Here is a 17,921-nt window from a genome sequence, read left to right as displayed (position 1 = left end):
ATTACATTTTGATATATCTGTTCAATCACGCTTGCTGCTTCACAGTAAATGCATTGTTTAAAGGGCAATGCAGTGATTGGCAGAGACTTTTGCGATTAGTTAACGTTAGCTCGGATTTACGGTAGATTTCAGAATTTTTGGCAAATGGGCTTTGGCACTTCGCATGAACTGGAGTTTTCTTGCAGCAGCCAGAGTTTAAAAAACAAACGAACAGAGAAGCTAGTTCATTTAGCGGGTTGGTTTTGGTGTACACGACAAAAGACGCACAGACGAGGTGGTTTGCAACTCACGAAATCTTCCAAACAGTATGAATACTATTTGTACAAGCCTGAAAAACATGATAGTGTACGAACGTCTCTACTTGTGCTCTTCCAAAGGTTTTAAACCCCAGATATGTCATAAACCTAAAACATGTAGCAGGAAATATACTGCAACTCTTTATCAAAACACCACCGTGATGCGCGATCGCTGAGAGCGCCGCCCCGATCCCTCCCACTTCTGTGAGCTGCCCAGGACCGAGACGTCCGTCGCATCCATCGTCAAATTAACGATGGAGCAGAAGCCGCTGCAGTGGTTTAGCAGTTATTGCTAACGCCGCCATGGTGGCTCGCGAAGCCTGCCAAGAGTCTCAGGCTCCGCATGCTCTTCTCTCCGACCAGAAATACATCTCAAGCTTATGGATCCAAAACAAAGAGATTTGTCCCCACCGGGCCTCTCCCCTCCACACCTCTCCTCTCTCTGCCTGTCTGGGAGCAGCAGATGTAGAGGGCCTCCGGAGAGAGGGATGGGCGTGGGCCTAATGGTGTGACTGGTGAAATCACCACCAAATACCCGAGTGGCGTGGACCTGGAAGAAAGCCCCGGCCCTCTTAATGTAACCGAGAGCGAGAGAGAGGAGGGGAATGGAGAGGAGGGGAAAGGAGCTGACACAGGCCAACTCAGCTGTTTGTTTTGATTTCATGCTTAAAAATTTTATGTCGTATTATGCAATCGCCAAGCCATCTGACTCAAATGCCCCGTGGCTGAGGCGCGCACACACACGCACACACACTCACACACACACACTTTCCATCTCTCTCCCCGATATATATCATGTTGAATTATACGGCAAGAGAAGCAGCACGGTGTGAAGGGGAAACTACAGCCGCACAGCGCTGCCATGAGTTCCCACAATCCCTCGGTAAAAGACGAACAATACTGTAAATCTGTTCCCGAACAAGCTCACACACAATCGCCCGATAAACACGATTTGATTATGCATGCGATCTGCCGCCGAGGGTTTGATGTGTGCGCTGCCATATGGTTCCTTTGGCCTGCAGGACGGATGGTGCACATTTGCATTGTCTACTTCTGTTTCTTTATGTACATGAGCAAATTTGAATGGCTTTTACTTGTGGACTCAGCTTTTCTACACACACGTTTTCTTCTTCTGCTTTTAAAATCTGTGCGTCACCGCTGGGTCGTCTGACCTCATGGACCTACCTCTTTCACTCCCTTCTCGTTCTTTCTTTCCAAACATCTCTCCCTCTCCCACCACATTAGTCATCCTCCTTATTCAATATGTAAAAAAAAAAAAAAAAGGGAAAATCTGCCTCAAATACCCCTCTCTGCCTCCTTCGTTGAACAATGACTTCATTCCTGTAAGCCTCAGTGCAAACTATAAAAAAAGAGAGGGGCTGTTGGTATATTTTAGAAGAACTTGTGTAAATGAGGAGGCATACACACACAGCGGTAAAATAAACATTATCCTCCTCTGACAGCACACGGCGAAGAAGAGGCACTTTGAATCCACCGTAGGGACCAATAACAATAAATGAAACCTAAAACCCACACACACACTCGTATTACGAAAGATATTGGCCAGTGAAACAGGACTGCTCTGCTGCTGTAGAGCAGGATGACGCACACAAAATTCCTCAGATGGCACAACAAAGTTAGCTGCCCCTCACCTCTGAAATGTAAAACCTATATGCCTCAAACACTGACAGCCCATTGATGCATATTTCAAGTGAGCGAGATACTTATTAAACGCCTCAGAATGTCAAACCACAAGGACGCCGTCCGCCTCTCGTCATCACACAACTGTCCTCCTTACCCGGGACCGGACGCAGTTCTTCCTGGAGGCTTCCCGCAGCCGAGCCCAGGACACGCTGCGGTTGGGACTGGTGAGACCCAGTTCCACCTCGCCCCAGTAGGCTCTGGCCAACAGCTGGAACCAGAGGCAGTACGGCTCCGACAGGCAGCCGTCCACGCCGGCCAGCCGAGCCCAGGGGCAACCCCCCGACGACGGGGAGGGAGAGGAGAGGGAGCAGCACCCGACGGCGTTCACGTCCACGTCCCGCAGGTCGGGGTGATCCTTCACCAGCGGGGCCGGCTTGCAGCCTGGAGGAGGTAGCCCGTTCCTCTGGGCCAGCATGGCATCGCCGGGTCCGAGGGTGGTTGGAGCTTGGCAGAACGGATGGAAAGCTATCCTCAAATAAACGCTGCTGTGTCTTTGACTTTCCCCTTTGGAGAGTCTACTCCGAGTTTCTGGTCGAGCTCATTCCGTTCCCCTCTCTCTCCCTCGGCCCGTTCCCCCGCCTGCCTCTCTTCTGGTCTCAGTTCGGAGAAACAGGGCTGTTCCTCTGGGCGTCCCACAGACACATGATGTTTCCACTCAGCCGAGAGGAGAGCACAGCGGCTGAGTGCACTGCGGAGAGTCCCGTCCGACTGACTGACGCACCCACCCACTCTCCACACAAACCTCTCTCTCTCCCTCTCTCTGAAGTGCACACACACACACACACACACACACACACACACACACACACACACACACACACACACACACACACACACACACACACACACACACACACACACACACACACACACACACACACACACACACACACACACACACACACACACACAGTCTCCCTCATCTCTCTCTCTCTCTCTTACTCACCTCTCACGCTGCCAACCTTTAACAGTGCGCACACTCAACAGGAGACGTCGGGGCTGATCAATAAATCATGAGAACGCACAAGAGGAGAAGACGGAGACGGCGCACACGACAAGTCGAAGGTGAGTTATGTATGAAGGACAGGTCGCCAGGACGGTGGGAGTGTTTTCACAGCGAGGGGAAGACACCAAGTCACGGGAAGAGACAAAATATTAATAATAAGAGAACGCATTGTGTTCGCTCGCCACCAATTTTGTTCTCAAACACTCGTAAAACAGTCGAGCACAATTTAATCGCAAGGGTACGAGGACAACGGTGCAGAGAAACCTCCGGACATCTCTGCTTCCCCGTCGTGATGGGGACAAAATCTAGCCTGGGACGCCGAGACGAATCCAGGGAGCTCATTGAAATTTGCCGATTGTCGTGTTGTTGTGTTGTTTGACATCACATATTTCCATAAGTGAGGCTCCAACCTGACATGAGGTGTGAAAAAACTTGTGTGGGGGTAATGCATGACCGTTAAACTAAGCAAAATGTAGTCAAAACTCTCCCCTTCACACTTTGCCTCCTTGTGTTACGTAAGACGCCGGCCGTGTGCACACGAGGGAAAACAAACTCCTGCATCCTTCAAGGTAAACAAAGTCCACAGAGGGGCTTGTGGCAACCGGCTTTACTTTAAGGAGTTGTGTGATATTTTGGGAGCCGGTCTGCCTCGGCTCCGATACCTTTTAGTAAAAAAAATCTCTCGGGCCAAAACATCTATTTAATACATAATCACATTTTCATCTCGCTGGGCCCTCTGGAGCATTTGTGCTGCTCCCAATAGAAACATCGGGATTCTGGATGGCCCCGTTACTTAATGTTGAATGGGTATATGCATCTTTAGTTCATTGAAGTCCAATAATGGGTTATAACACACGTCCGTTGGCAGCCGGTGACGCTTGTAAAACTGCGCTAATGTCGACGCCAGCCTGTTTTTGATTGTGAGGAAGATATTTGCCGATCCGGAGCAGCAGCAGCCGCAGGAGCAGCAGCAGCGGCGACAACCATTAAAAACAACATCAGGAGCCCAGTCTTGGAATGTTCCCTCTCAGCGTCCGGTCTGTGGAGCATCTTGTTCCCACATTCGACTCGACTCAATACATAGCATGTGGCGTTTCCGTATGGAAAAGACGGCACAAATAGAAACTGACTTGTGGCAGACAAAACGAGGATTAGGACGCACGAGAATAGGACCACACAGTCCTATGAGCGAATTGGAGAAAGTGTCACACATGCCATATGTTTCCAGTTTCACAAAAGCATTTCAAGCACCACGTTACCACCAGAGGTCCAGAATTTCCAGCCAAACAATACATTCTTACCTCCACTAATGCATTTCTGACTCTGACATGGTTTCAAACCACATCACATACATGTCTCTAAACTCCTCTAAATCTAAAACACATGATGAGGAGGAGGAACAAAAAGACAAAAAGGTCCCGAGTGGAATTCCTGTTGGCTGAGACGTGGATTTGGTGCCATGCAGACACACACAAAATTACACACGTACCGCCCAGAAATATTATGCCCGTCGCCGTGGAAACAGACCAGACCACAACAATGTCGGCCAGTGGACTCGGGTGCGCTCTCATGTGATTTCAAAGATTTTCTCTGTCCGTTGTTTTTGTGTGTGTGTGTGTGTACGTGTTTGTGTAAAGATCAGTGCGTCATGAAGGAAGAGCAAACTTGAATCTGGTCGCGCTGCACCTCACTTCCTCGGACACCCTGTGACGCTGACGAACACCGGGTTTGACGGTTGTCCTGCGGACCTGCGCGTAGGCGTACATGCTATGGTCCGATGTGTATATACAGACCAAAACTGAAAGGAAGCGTGTGTGTTCTGGGTTTGGCTTCGCTCGAGCTAAAACTTTCCTTCCTTCCTGATGGCTACAATGTTCACTTTTTGTTGATTCAGCTGTATGGTGACTTTGAAGGATATACTGTATGTTTGAACTGGTGGCGGGGGGTAGGTGAGCACTGTCACCCCACAGCAAGAAGGTTCTGGGTTCGAAACCTGCCGGGCCGACCAGGGCCTTGACTGAAAGACACACCTCTCGCCCAATGGTAGGGTGTTATCTGGACAAAAACAAAAACATAATTCAACAGCTACACAAACTGGACGGAGCTTCTAAAACGACCATGACGTTGGACTAATTGGATGGCGGCCATGTTCAAACATACAGTAACTGTCTACAGCTCTTTAACACCTGCCAGGGAAAAAACAGAAAAAAAGGTTTGAAGAACTTTATGAGTTTACACGGAGGTGTAAATTACAAAGCACAAAAAAAAAACACCCAACTAATAATACCGGTGTGGTCCAGTTGATAAAATCAACTTAAGCGTGGCCACAGGCGCTTGTGAAATTCTACCGCCGGGTGAAGAAGGTGGTAGAGGAGGGAAGTTGAGCTGGTGTGTGTGTGTGTGTGTGTGTGTGTGTGTGTTTTGTAACATTAAGGAGGTCTTTGTCACTCCACCTTGTTGTTGTTGTTGTTGTTGTTGTTGCAGCATTACCACTCGTGGGCTGGACCCAACACAGTGCAACGTGGTCCTGGAGCCCCCCCCCCCCCGCTGATAATTACAGCTTTTGTGGCTTCACACAACATAACAGGGCCACGGCCAAAGACAACATCCAGACCGTGGTTGTGGTGGAAGAAATTAGACGAGGATCCAATCGTGAGTCTGTACGCTGGGAAACACAAACGCGGTCCGGTTTGTAGATATGAAAAAGCTTAAGAAGCAAAACTGGTTTGAGGAAAAGATGCATTCTGCTGTTGTTGTTTTTTCTCATTAAAACAACCAAACCTGCCTTTTCTCCCGCGAGTTGTGAAGCTCTCAGATGTTTACAGTTACGGAGAAGAACACAGCACAATGAAAACCAGGTTGTTTCATGGTGCCTTTTTTAAATTTTAATCCACTGTGTAGGATTTATTAGATGATTATCTGCAGGTCTGATTTGTATAACAAAGGGGGGGGGGCCTGGCGGTCGGTAAGCAGCTGACAGGTTCTCTGGTTAAGGATTAAAGACACAAGGCACCGGCAGGGTTCTGAAAACTACAATAAGTTATTTTGAAGTCTCCAATTGGTCCTCATCTGTGTGACCAACGTCACGTATCTGTGGCTGCGAGTGTGTGTGTGTGTGTGTGTGTGTGTGTGGCACAGACAGCTAGGAAGAAAAGGGAAAGTATTGGGGGGAGGATTAGGCTCGATTCGGGGGTGGCTTTTCAGGACTCCTGGTGGGTGTGGGATCTAATCTGGACATGCTGCATCTGGGCTCCGCGAGGTATGGCTTACTGTAACAAAGGGCCGGCTAATGAGGGCCAGGGAACAGACTGCTCCGACTAGGTGGCCCACACCACTGCACATCCATAAAGCCCTTCTTCATACCGACCCTCGGGGGGGAACCGAGGGGTACGAGCCCCCCAAAATCGAGGTAGCAGACTGCAAAGAGGTGATCGGGCAACATACTGCAAGCAGGCAGGTCTTGTTTCGGGCAGATAATCTGGGTGTAGAAGGCGACGGTGGAGTCAGGAATAATATAATTTGACTGCACTCTCATCCGCCAATACACAGGGAAGAGGGAGGGAGGGGGAGTTCTGGATTTGCGCTCACCAAGACACACTTTCTGTCCTGGAGGGAGGGAAAGAAACCGAGACAGAGAAAAGAAGGAAAAAGAAAGTGAGAGAGAGAAACCCTTTGCATTTGGGAATATTATTATAACAGCTTGGACAAATCATAGCCTGATAAGGTCGCACATGGTTTGTTTTTATGGCGACGATTAGTTCAGGTCAGTTGTTGGACAGAACCACAAGTGGGATGACAAGATGATAATTTTTTTCAACTGTAAAATGTCCTGCTTAGTATGTATCTTGGTCAAAATTCTAATGGTGCGTTCACACCAAGCACGAAGCGAAGTTCAGCGTCAAGTTACTCGTGCGAGTTTGTCTTTCGGATGCAGATGTTCTTCACGTCAGGTGACGCAAAATTCGCATTTACTCATGTCTTTGCATTGACGCAGCATAAATTATCCATAATGAAGATTGAAGAAATATAATATATCAGCATGTCAGGCAGTACTGAGGATAATAGTGTGCATAACTATTTCTATTTATACTGCTGTATGACTATACACATATTCCCGTCCAGGAAGAACCAAAGAATAAGTTGGCAAATAAAAGAATAACTTGTGTTTCAATAAATGCCAAATGCCTCAAGGTTAAAATCCAAAAACAAACAAAAATCTGCCTTTTTTTCTCGTGCATGCTTTCGTTGTGAGAAGGAAGTTGGCACCAGCTTTCTTTCTCATTTTAAGAAGTGTCCAAATCAAACACAGTCATGACGCAAACTCCATGAGCTCCCAGTTTGACTCCCCGTGAGTCATGCCCACGACATATTCATGAGCCAGTGCATCAAACTTCTGTTCCACTGGCGAAAACAAAACTCACAGTTTTTGCTATGGAGACCCGCCGCCTGTGCAGCACAGAGGAGAGAGAAGCTCAACAGCTTTATATGTCCAGGAGGAAAAAAGAGAAGAAAAAAAAAACACAGGGGATTTCCTTCGCGATGAAGCTGAGGCTGCAGCGAGGGGAAGGTTACGGGCTGGACACTCGCCCAAAAACACAGGGGAAGACAAAGCCCTGAGCCCAAAGGGTGGGGAGGGACGGGGGTTTGTGGCGAGCTCCCCTGGTGAAGGAGCTCGGCTTGATTTGGACAATTGTCTCCAGAAGTCCCTCGACACCTTCAGACAAACGCCTCTGCCAATCAAGCATTCATCGGGCGCCGCATTCACTCCTCGGCAGCTGCCGCCAGGAAGCGGAAAAAGAAGGAACAAATATGTTTCGGAAAAAAAAAAAAACACACACACACACACACCGTCTGTCTGTTGATGTTTAATTATTGCATCTCCCCCCCTCCTCACTCAGACGGTTTCCCCCCCTCGGGGAGAAGCAACGAGAGGTGAGACGAGAACGAGCCGCAGATTATCAGAAATCGCTAATGAAGATGCAGTAATACTCCCGTCAGATGCATGCGGCGATGGGAGGACCATCTCAAAAGGGGGTTGACGTGTGACAGCTGACCTTGGCTTGTATCTCAGACGTTAACTATTTAACAACCAGGTTTAATAAACGGGAAGTTCGACACTCTGGCAGGAGCAGGTGTTGTTAACCTGCTTCTCGGTCCGATTTAAGACGTCACACGTGGGACTGGAGCGTCAACGTGGCTCCATAGGGGTCGACTGAACCTCCAGTGAAGCAGGATTCACCCTATATAAGACATTATTCTACCCAGAACCCACCCAACACCCTACACCACGTCTGGAAACTCCACATAGGGCGGCATTAATCACACACACGAGGACAAACGGCCGATTCACTCAGCGAGAATGGGACGTAGACTAACCTATCCGCCCTGAATGTAAACTTAGTCACTCTGCCCTTTTTCCAGCCGTCTGAAAGGTTCCTTTAACATACTGGGCCGCTGCACCGTTAGCGTGCCGCCGCAGGCTTCATAAAGGGCCCATATAGCAGCGGTTGAAAGCCGATCTTGGAATTCCCGTGGCTGAGGTTTTGAGGTCGGACTGCTGTAGACTCAAAGAGGAAGGCCGAGGGGCGGAGGGGTCCACTCACTCTAGACACACACGCCTGACGGAGGCATATCTGCAGTGTGGCGGGTGACAACCCGTGTGGAGGGAGAGAGCAGGGCCCAGTCAGGTGGACACACACATTATGAAATCTCATTCATCCAGATATCGATTCATTTAAAATGGTTCGCGAATAAAACAAACTTCTGATATCTGTCTGTACCACAGCTTTCCTTCACCCTGCGGTGAAGCCAAAACATCTGGATCGCCCCATGGTGGCTGACTGCAGTATAGGTCATAAACCCCGCCTCCTCTATGTTGGCAGATAAGGACCAAACTAAAAAAGTCAAAGTTAATCGTAAGATGGTTTCTGTCATTTTTGGTAGTTCATATCTCTGGTAAGGGAATTTGATATTTGATGCAACAAAAACGTGGTGAAACATCATGATTGACAGCTGAGACTGACCCACGATTGGTCAAGCGCATGTATCGAAAATGATGTCACCAGATCCAGAGAATCCATAACTGAATAGCTCTGGGTCTTGGATGGATAAAACAGGCATTTGAAGATGATACAATACTTATAACGAACATTCTTCAATTAATTTTATCTTATTGGGTAAACAATAATAGATTGATTGAAAAAGAATCTACCAATGAATCGGCCGTGCATCCAACCCAGGAAAATACCAAACAACGTCATCTCTTGCATCCAGTTGGAGCTATTCTGGTCGAACTGGTGAAATATTCACGACTGCCATTTAAGATTCATAAGCGGCTGCGAGGTGCTCCAAAAGCTCTAAAATGAAGTCTTTCCCGCGTAATGGAAGTATGAAAAATTTACATTAATATGAACTCTCATCGCCACATCTGGTGAACTCGTGTTTACCCTGTCTCACATGATTCGGGATGTCTCAACATGTTTTTAGGCTATTGGCTCTTTAATGCGACTTTGTCATCCAAAAAAATAAGCTGATTCACAGGAAATACATCGAAAAATATTTTGCTAATCAATGTTTAAGCAAATTATTAATCACAAATGACAATATTCATCAATATCAGTTTCTCAAATGTGAAGATTTGCTGCTTTTCTCTCTCCTATATCATAAAATGAATAAACATATAAAATAAAAATAACACAAAGCATTCAAATAGTCAATTGGAAGTTGATTACCATAGCAACAGGCAGAGCTTCAAAACATTTTAGTCACCCTGCTTGAAAATGAGTGTACCTTGTATGGTATAAACAAGGGTTTTGATGCTCTAGCTATAATTTAATGTGATATAAAAAGGTAAACATTCAAACCAAAAAGTTTTCATATACAACACTAATGCCATTGCGTTATTGTGAAGGCATTCAGTGGACTGTAACAGATTTGGTATGGGACAGATCTGGTATTGGTTATGAATAGAGGCGCTCGGCACCAGAGCCAACGCTGATGAGGGCTGCGCGGACACGCCCTTTAAACAACACACACACACACACACACACACACACACACACACACACACACACACACACACACACACACACACACACACACACACACACACACACACACACACACACACACACACACACACACACACACACACACACACACACACACACACACACACACACACACACACACACACACACACACACACACACACACACACACACACACACAGAGCCCCGGGCTGACCAAGAGCTGTAAATTACACCGCTATTATGATCCAGCAAGAGAGAGAGAATGGAGGGAGAGAAAAATGAGAGAAACAGACGAGGAAAAAGGGAGGAAGAACGTGTGCTCACTGCGGAGGCCAGTGGTGATCGTCAAGAGGCACGACGGTCCGCAGAAAACACCGTGGTGCTTGTCCCGTGTGTAAACAACATGGCCCGAGTTAGAACACCCACAGTACTGTACTGTAGATCTACATTCATCCACTTCCTGTCATCCCTCTCTTTGTCCCCCCCAAGGGTGCATCCGCTGAACTTCTCCGGACGCCCTTTCGCTGCACTTCGTCAGTCCTCCCGAGTTTTAACCGCTTGCGGCCTTTTCAATTAACACGCCCCACATGCCCGGACGTGTCCAGAAACAAGATGCGGTGACATCATTGTTGCATCTCATTAAAAGTGACCACGCTGGTGTTTGGATGTCAAGGACTCTGAAACGTCTGCACAGCCACAGACGTGCAGATAAATCCACGTGTGACCACAAAACAACCGGCTGCGATGTGACAATAAAAAAACAACAACAACGAGTTCCCCCACGTCGGATCGCACCACTCTGCTGCAGAGAGAGGGGCCAGACTCCTCGGTGCATTTGGCAGCATCTCGGAGACGATGCAGGATGGGGCGTCTGATTTACGGCCCGAGCAAATCTGTGGCTCAGCTCGACTGTAATCAGAGGTTGCTTATTCTTTTTTCTTTTTTCCACATCATGTCTGAGCTGCCGTCTGATGTCAGCTGGTGCTTCTCACCCCGAGTCGCTGCAGAGCTGCAGCTTGAGGTCACAAACTCCAGTCTGCGGGTGCGTCGAGAAGAACATGACGCAAGCAGCGGCAAGAAAACGGGGAAGAAACTGTTCGCCGACGGTCACGAGTGAGAGAAAGGCCACGAATTCAGGGTGAAATAAGGGGAAACGCAAGATAAACTGAGAGCCCCCAAGAGATGATGACGGTTTGGACAGTGTGTAGCCGTCGCTAACGTCAGCCGGGGTTGGAGAGACTGACTGGAGACTGACCACTTGACCTGCTGAAGACAGACGTACAGACACATGAGATTTAAACAGGGCGGGGCGGGCGTGACTGAACAGTTATGTCCCGAGGAGACAAGAATGTTTTCTCTGAGCGGAGCGACTAGTCCCCGGTTACATGTGATGTATCGACAGACATCTTACATTCCCCCCTGAGTCTCCTTTCATTCAAAACAGCCCATCGCGCTAGCTAATATCACGTCGGATCAAAGCTTACTCTCAAGAGTGACTGTTTACCGCTGAGGCTCTTTACGGCCACCACTGCTTCCCTTAGGGCCGATTCCATTCTCCGCTCTGTGCGTCCGTCCAACGGAACCGGGTTACGTGACGAGGACCTGGGCCAGATGAGCCGAATAAAAGACTATTTAGCGCCGCGCGTGGAGCAGCTCGGCCTATTCTAACACTGGAATGTTTCCCTCCCGTCCCGTGTTTGTCCAGGGGGGCAGAGACGTCCTGAGGGACCCCGTGCTGTCTGTGTGTGTGAGTGTGTACTTTCTTAATCTGGGGTAAATTAGTCCACTTGATGAGCAACCCTTTAGAGGAAAACATTAAATGTGCGTTTTCCTGTCACACACAAACACACCCATCACTCAACTGCTTAAGCGTCGAAAAAGAACATCATTGCTGCATCAATGGTGCGTCTTGCCTCGCTTGTCACGGCCAGATGTTTAGATCCATCCAAGCCACCGGTCCAAAATTAAAACAACACGCAAAAAGATCTGTTAACCGTCATACACACTGCCAAAAAACAAAAAGCAAGCATGGAGTGACACAACAAAGAGGCTGCACCTCAAGTTTAAATCTTGGACTCATCTATGTGTCCATGAAATGTTTTGTGTCTTTCCTTAAACATGACAACTAAGGCAGCTGAATAAACATCATCGTAAAGGCTTAAAATTTGCATCTTATGCATGTAAATGTACTGTATACAGAGAGGGACAAAATATATACTTTTATGACCATTATTATCACTGTAGTGTTGGAGACAAATTTATCTTTGTCCCTTGAAGGGAAACTTGCCTCGCAGCAGTCATTAAAAAAACAGTACACATTACAAATACACAGATAAATGTGTACAAATATACACAAATAAACAGAATCTACTCCCTAAAGAAAACAGCTACTGTCAAACTAAAACAAGCAGGAGAAAATTCACTTTAAACAACTCTTAGCTAGACGATGAAATGACTGTTAATGTCTACAACAATACCGACTGATCACATGAACCAATTGAACTCTGCACTCGGTGTTTGTGCTGCTGGGATGTGGCACATGCGGGATCCCATGTGTGACTGTAAGGGAGGGAAAGAAAAGGCTGCCGGCCCAGATTGACGACCAGATGGCTCCGCCGGCAAACTCCAGCGACTGTCACTTGCCCGTGTGGGCCCGGGAGGAGGGGGGGCGGGAGTGTGTGTACGTATGAGCGTGTGTGTGTGTGTGTGTGTCTGTGTCCTGTAGGAGAAGAAGTCAGTGATGGTGGTGGTAGTGCAGCTTACCAACTGATTAAGCATTAAATCAGTTTCTAATCTGTTGGCAAGAGACTGGATGAGTCAACGGCCGTAGTCGGACATAATACAGCTAAACAGAAAACACACACACACACACACACACACACACACACACACACACACACACACACACACACACACACACACACACACACACACACACACACACACACACACACACACACACACACACACACACACACACACACACACACACACACACACACACACACACAGGCAAGTCAAATGAAATCAGGTTTCGGGGCTAAGGCCAAAGGTCGAGGGTTACATGTGAGTGGCACCAGACAAGACACTTAGCCCTAATGGAGACTTGGACAGATGAACCCACTGCCTCTTAATGTAATGATCCTCTGAGTCAGACCAGGTTGGTTCAGTCGGTGTCACTAACGCCAATTTTTTTCCTTTTTTTTTTAAACTGCAGTATTCCCCGTGCTACTTGAATAGCTGGGAAAAAATAACTGCATGTCATAAATCTACAAGAGATTCAGACCACAAACCTGGCTTTCTGCAGCTGTCGAGGCTCATCAGGTCTGTCCTGAACTTCAAACAGACTGCGGGCTTTTTTATTCTGTTTCTTGCCATAAATGTATCCTGCCATAAAAAGTAGTATTAAGTCACAGTAAAGGGCTTCCTGCCTTCAACCTGCCTGACTCTGGAGTTGAGGAGAAGCATGAAACGAGCTGTTCGTGTCGTATCAACGGCATGTGGAACTGATGCAGCCGTCAACCTGGGGGATTTGTCGACAGGGCAAACGAGTCATAGATTAAACGGCTAGCAAAGAGAAAGTGTAAAGAGAGCAGTTAGATAAAACCCAGAGCTCATTAGCTTAGCTTGCCGGGCTAAATTTCGCCAGGACACATATACAGTCGCAAAGCGCCAGTGGATGCCCAGTGTCTACCCTACAGGTTCGACTGCTCTAATCCTTTTAGGAGAGACGAGATCAGCTGCTTAACTGAGCAAACCCTCGCTCCTGTCAATCCCATTGACTGAAATGTTCCACATGGCGTCAGTCACAACATATATCCCTGCTCTGCTGCCCGGGGCAAAATTTAATTGTAGTGACGAGCTTGCGAAAAGAAAACCCCCCGAAAAGAGCAACATGTCGTCCAAATTTAACAACAGATACGGTCTTAACGGCCTTGTAAGAGCCTTTCACACTTTTTACAAACCATAAATGGAAGATAAATCTGTTTTATGATGTTACCTTGAGGTAAGGGAAGGGAAGTATCATGCTCATGGTTGGTATCCGGACAAACAGAAGTCTCCTACGTTAAAAATCTGATGTTTTCTTGACTAATTCAAACCTAAATTGGATTCCTCCTTTACTCCTGTTGTAATATATTTATGTGCTCAAGGGCTTTGTCACTTCAACGTGAAAATATCTTGTTTTTTGGACACTTGCTAAGATGACTGCTTTGGAGGAAAGTCTGCTAAAAGTTTAACTTTGCTCCTTGCACATTAAAAAACTCCCCCCTATGTCCTTTGTACGTCGCCTTTTGAAGTGGGCATCATGAGGGAAGCCGCTGAGCTCCGGGTCTCGCCAAAATCCTGGAAATCTAAACCCCCCCGTTCTGAGTACGAGGACAGGAACCCTCTGCTGGGGGGGGGGGGGATGAGCTTTGAGGAAGGACCCACGACTACATCAGATCCCATTTCCCGCTCAAAATATGCGAGACTATCCCAGACGTTTCCTGCAGCGCGGATGTGTTGTGACCTTCACCCTCTCAGGCGTGCACCCTGCGAGGGCCTTCGCTGAGAACGAGGCGACGTCAGCCCCTGTAACGCGAGACCTCAGCAGTGAGGTGTGTGTGTGGGGGGGGGATTAGGACTACAGTATCCAGGTTACGCTCGTAAACACTGTCAAAGCAAGACTGAGCACGGAGCGAGTCAAAGCACAAAATGGTATAATGACACGCTGACAAAAAACAGCTATTATGGTGGTTAAACAACTGGGGGGGGGGGGAATTACTCTGGGTGTTTGTGTGCACGCTGCCGCCGCCCGCATTGTTTTGGTTGCTGCTGCGACGAAGTACGTCAATATTCCACCTGCCAAAAGAATCCTTGCCATCGTGGTCCGAAGCTGCTGTTTTGAACTGGTTGCACTTTCACAGGACTCCTTTGAAATATCTTCCTCCTCCTCCTCCTCCTCCTCCTCATTGTTTTAGTAGACAGGACAGGGATGATGCTACTGGTACATCCACGAGTTCTCATTCCAATCGTGGTAAGGCACATAGCTCTCGTGCACATTCTGCACATATTTTTGTCGAGATCACATCATTTTGCACCGTTGAACTCAATATTACAGACCTACACTGCAATGTACACCTACATCTTTCCTCGGGACTGCAAAAGCACATCCTGCACACAGTGCTCTTTAATAAAAACACTCCGGTGATGGAAAATGTTAGCTGGTTAAAATCCTCAGAAGATGCAATGCGCTGAATAGCAGCAGGGCCAGCGCAGCGAGAGCTGTCCAGCGCTGCCAGGGTCTCTGAGGAGGGTGACGCAATACAGGACGGGGAGGGGATGTAGGGGCACAAATATGTTGACTATTACAAGCTCAAGCCCCCCTCCTCCCCCTCCTCGGCCAGTCCCACCCAACGCTGAGGCCCATCTGGAGCGCCTCGTGACCCGGCTGATTAAAAGCAGTTGTAGCCCTTCGGTGAGATGTGGCCATTGGAATGTCGAGAGCGTGGAACGGCCCCCGGAATAAAAAAAAAAGGGTCTGAGAGGCGTTGTGAATTCATGCAATGTGTATACGTGATACTCTCGCGTGCTGATGTGCAGGAGTATGCTTCTATTTGTGTTGCGTCACATGTGTGTGCGTGCGGCCACATGTCCCATTAGTGCCAGTCATCAGTAATCAATCAAAATCAGACAAGGAGGGAAAACCCCCGCCGTGAGCAGAGTTGATGGATGGGTCCACGGGGACTGAGGGGAGCATCTCCGCACCTGACTCGCAGCTTGTACAATCCTACGGTTTCATCACGACCCCGTTAGCCTCAACACAAACAAACACACACTGAGAGGCTAATACACATGTAATGTTTAGAGATCCCCGCCATCAGACCTGCGCCGTGACCACAACCGGTAGAAAACCAAATGTCTCCTTCCCTTAGGGTAACGTTTGTCATCCTGGCTTCAGTCTCCTTTTTCTACCTCGTCCACCGCCAGACATGGCAACCTGGCTTTTTCCTGCCAGTCACGCCATTCAAAAACAAAAAAAAAGAGGCTATTTTACAACTTTTTTACTGCTCTCGTCCCGACAGGGGGATCCTCCGTGCGGTTAAAGCGTCGGAGCTCGACATGTGTTTTACTACTTAATTGAATAATGAAGCGATGAGAGAAGAGGAGAAACCACATTAACCGAGGACTGCGCCAAAAGGCTGCAAGAGGAGGATCGTGTGGCGAAGGGGGATGCACGCTTTTGGTTTTACAAGCGACTCGTTTGCGGCTTTGTGCATGTCAGCGACGTTTTCATCATCTTTCGTACGTGTAAAAAAAAAAAAAAAATTCCGTAACAAGACCGAGCGGCACCGCCTCTCCCTTTTGTCAGACACTCTGTTGTGTAATTAAACCCATGCTTTCTGATTAAGCTTGGCCCTATTCAAGCCAACGTTAACTAGCGTATTTTCTCTAACGGAGCTCCGTTCGCAGTCCATCTGGCTTCCTGTTTCTCTTCCCGTAACTGTTTGGATGTTTGGCTGCTTCGGACGTCCCTGTTGCTTTTTTCCATCCTATTTGTACAACGTGTTGAGTTATAGGAAAAATAACTATTCATTAACCTGCAGGTGTTTGAAAACCAAAGAGGTTTTGGTTGGGGGGGGGGGGGGGGGGGGTTTCGTGTAAGGAAACTTTGAACCTTCAATGTGGAAACTCAGAGACACAACACTGATGACAGTGTGGATTCAGAGAGACGGTGCTGACAGCTACGACCCCGTCGCTCTACCTCAGCTGACCCTCGACAAGACTATAAAACATGTCAGACGCCGCTGGTAGTCACAGCAAACCATTCAAACAAAAAAAAAAACAGAGGAAGTGTCCAACTCGGTTTACGGCCTGGAAACACATAAACTCCACTTTCTGGATTTTTGAAGTATTTTCAAACGGATCATCCCGTAATGGAAATGGCACCAGTTCGATTATCCTGCCGCCGGACACGGCGGGTACGCTACCTGCTGCAAAATGTAAATATTTCGTTGTGATCACAACAAGTCAATTAAACGGACATAAAGCCAGACACGTGCAGAACCATATGCGGGAAAACAAAACTAACACACAAGAGGAGCCACTTGGCAGATGGGTCAGAGGCTGAGGAGGACTCTGAACACAGCAGGTCTCCGGGCCAGGATGACCACGCCCCGGCCCAGCTGGGAACAATAAATAAAAAGAGAAAAGAATAAAAAACTCACACTCCTCATCATCTCTTCCTCTTTCCCTCCATCTCCTGTCTCTTTTTCTGTTTGCCTCCTCTCACCTTCCACCTCAGGGTCTGTGTCTCAGTTATCTCCTTTTCCTTTCACACACACACACACACATCATCATCTTCCCTTTGTCTGCCTCCATCAGACTGTTAGCTAATCATCCCTGATGGGCCCCCGTATATATAACGGAGAGAGGGAGTGTCCGCCCGCCGCCTTCTCCATCACCACAGTAAACATTCAAGTCGACTGGTGAGCCATTCTCTCTGGCATGCACGTGCAAAGGGCCCCCCCCCCTTGAAAAAAAACAGAGAGCCAAAGGAAAAACAGATGGATGTCATTTGAATTATGGAGACAGACAATGGTAGTGAAATAGATTTCCAGGGGCGGGTGGAGAGAGGTATTTAGATTTGTGGCACGGTGACCTCTCCTGCGACACCGTCGGATTGGTTTTCTATTGCAATTCATCTCTGTTGATTGGTAAACGAGGGCTCGGCCGATGTCTTGTCACACTATCAGAGGAGCGTCGGTGCCGAGGTGCTCTGAATGCTAATGTCAGAGCACACACACACACACACACACACACACACACACACACACACACACACACACACACACACACACACACACACACACACACACACACACACACACACACACACACACA

At 47.9% G+C, this 17,921-nt stretch overlaps 1 protein-coding gene across 6 annotated transcripts in view; it reads right to left on the bottom strand.

Moving 5' to 3' along the window:
* Window positions 1–17,921, bottom strand: part of LOC118291442 (rho GTPase-activating protein 21-like) — a 65,027-nt gene that overhangs the window by 35,035 nt on the left and 12,071 nt on the right. For 3 of the 6 annotated variants that reach the window (XM_047329753.1, XM_047329754.1, XM_047329758.1), the window contains exon 1: window positions 2,095–2,719. The exons of 2 other annotated variants lie outside the window; for them this stretch is intronic. In XM_047329753.1, the coding sequence (XP_047185709.1) occupies window positions 2,095–2,415 (321 nt within the window). In that variant the 5' untranslated portion in view covers window positions 2,416–2,719. Of the gene's footprint in view, window positions 1–2,094; window positions 2,721–17,921 lie in introns of those variants that run through there. One more of the 6 variants, XM_035619725.2, reaches the window with a different exon arrangement.

Source organism: Scophthalmus maximus, chromosome 21, assembly GCF_022379125.1.
Source record: "Scophthalmus maximus strain ysfricsl-2021 chromosome 21, ASM2237912v1, whole genome shotgun sequence".
Classification (NCBI taxonomy): domain Eukaryota; kingdom Metazoa; phylum Chordata; class Actinopteri; order Pleuronectiformes; family Scophthalmidae; genus Scophthalmus; species Scophthalmus maximus.
The sequence above is the reverse complement of the archived record's forward strand: the minus strand, read 5'-3'. Positions and strand labels throughout refer to the sequence as shown.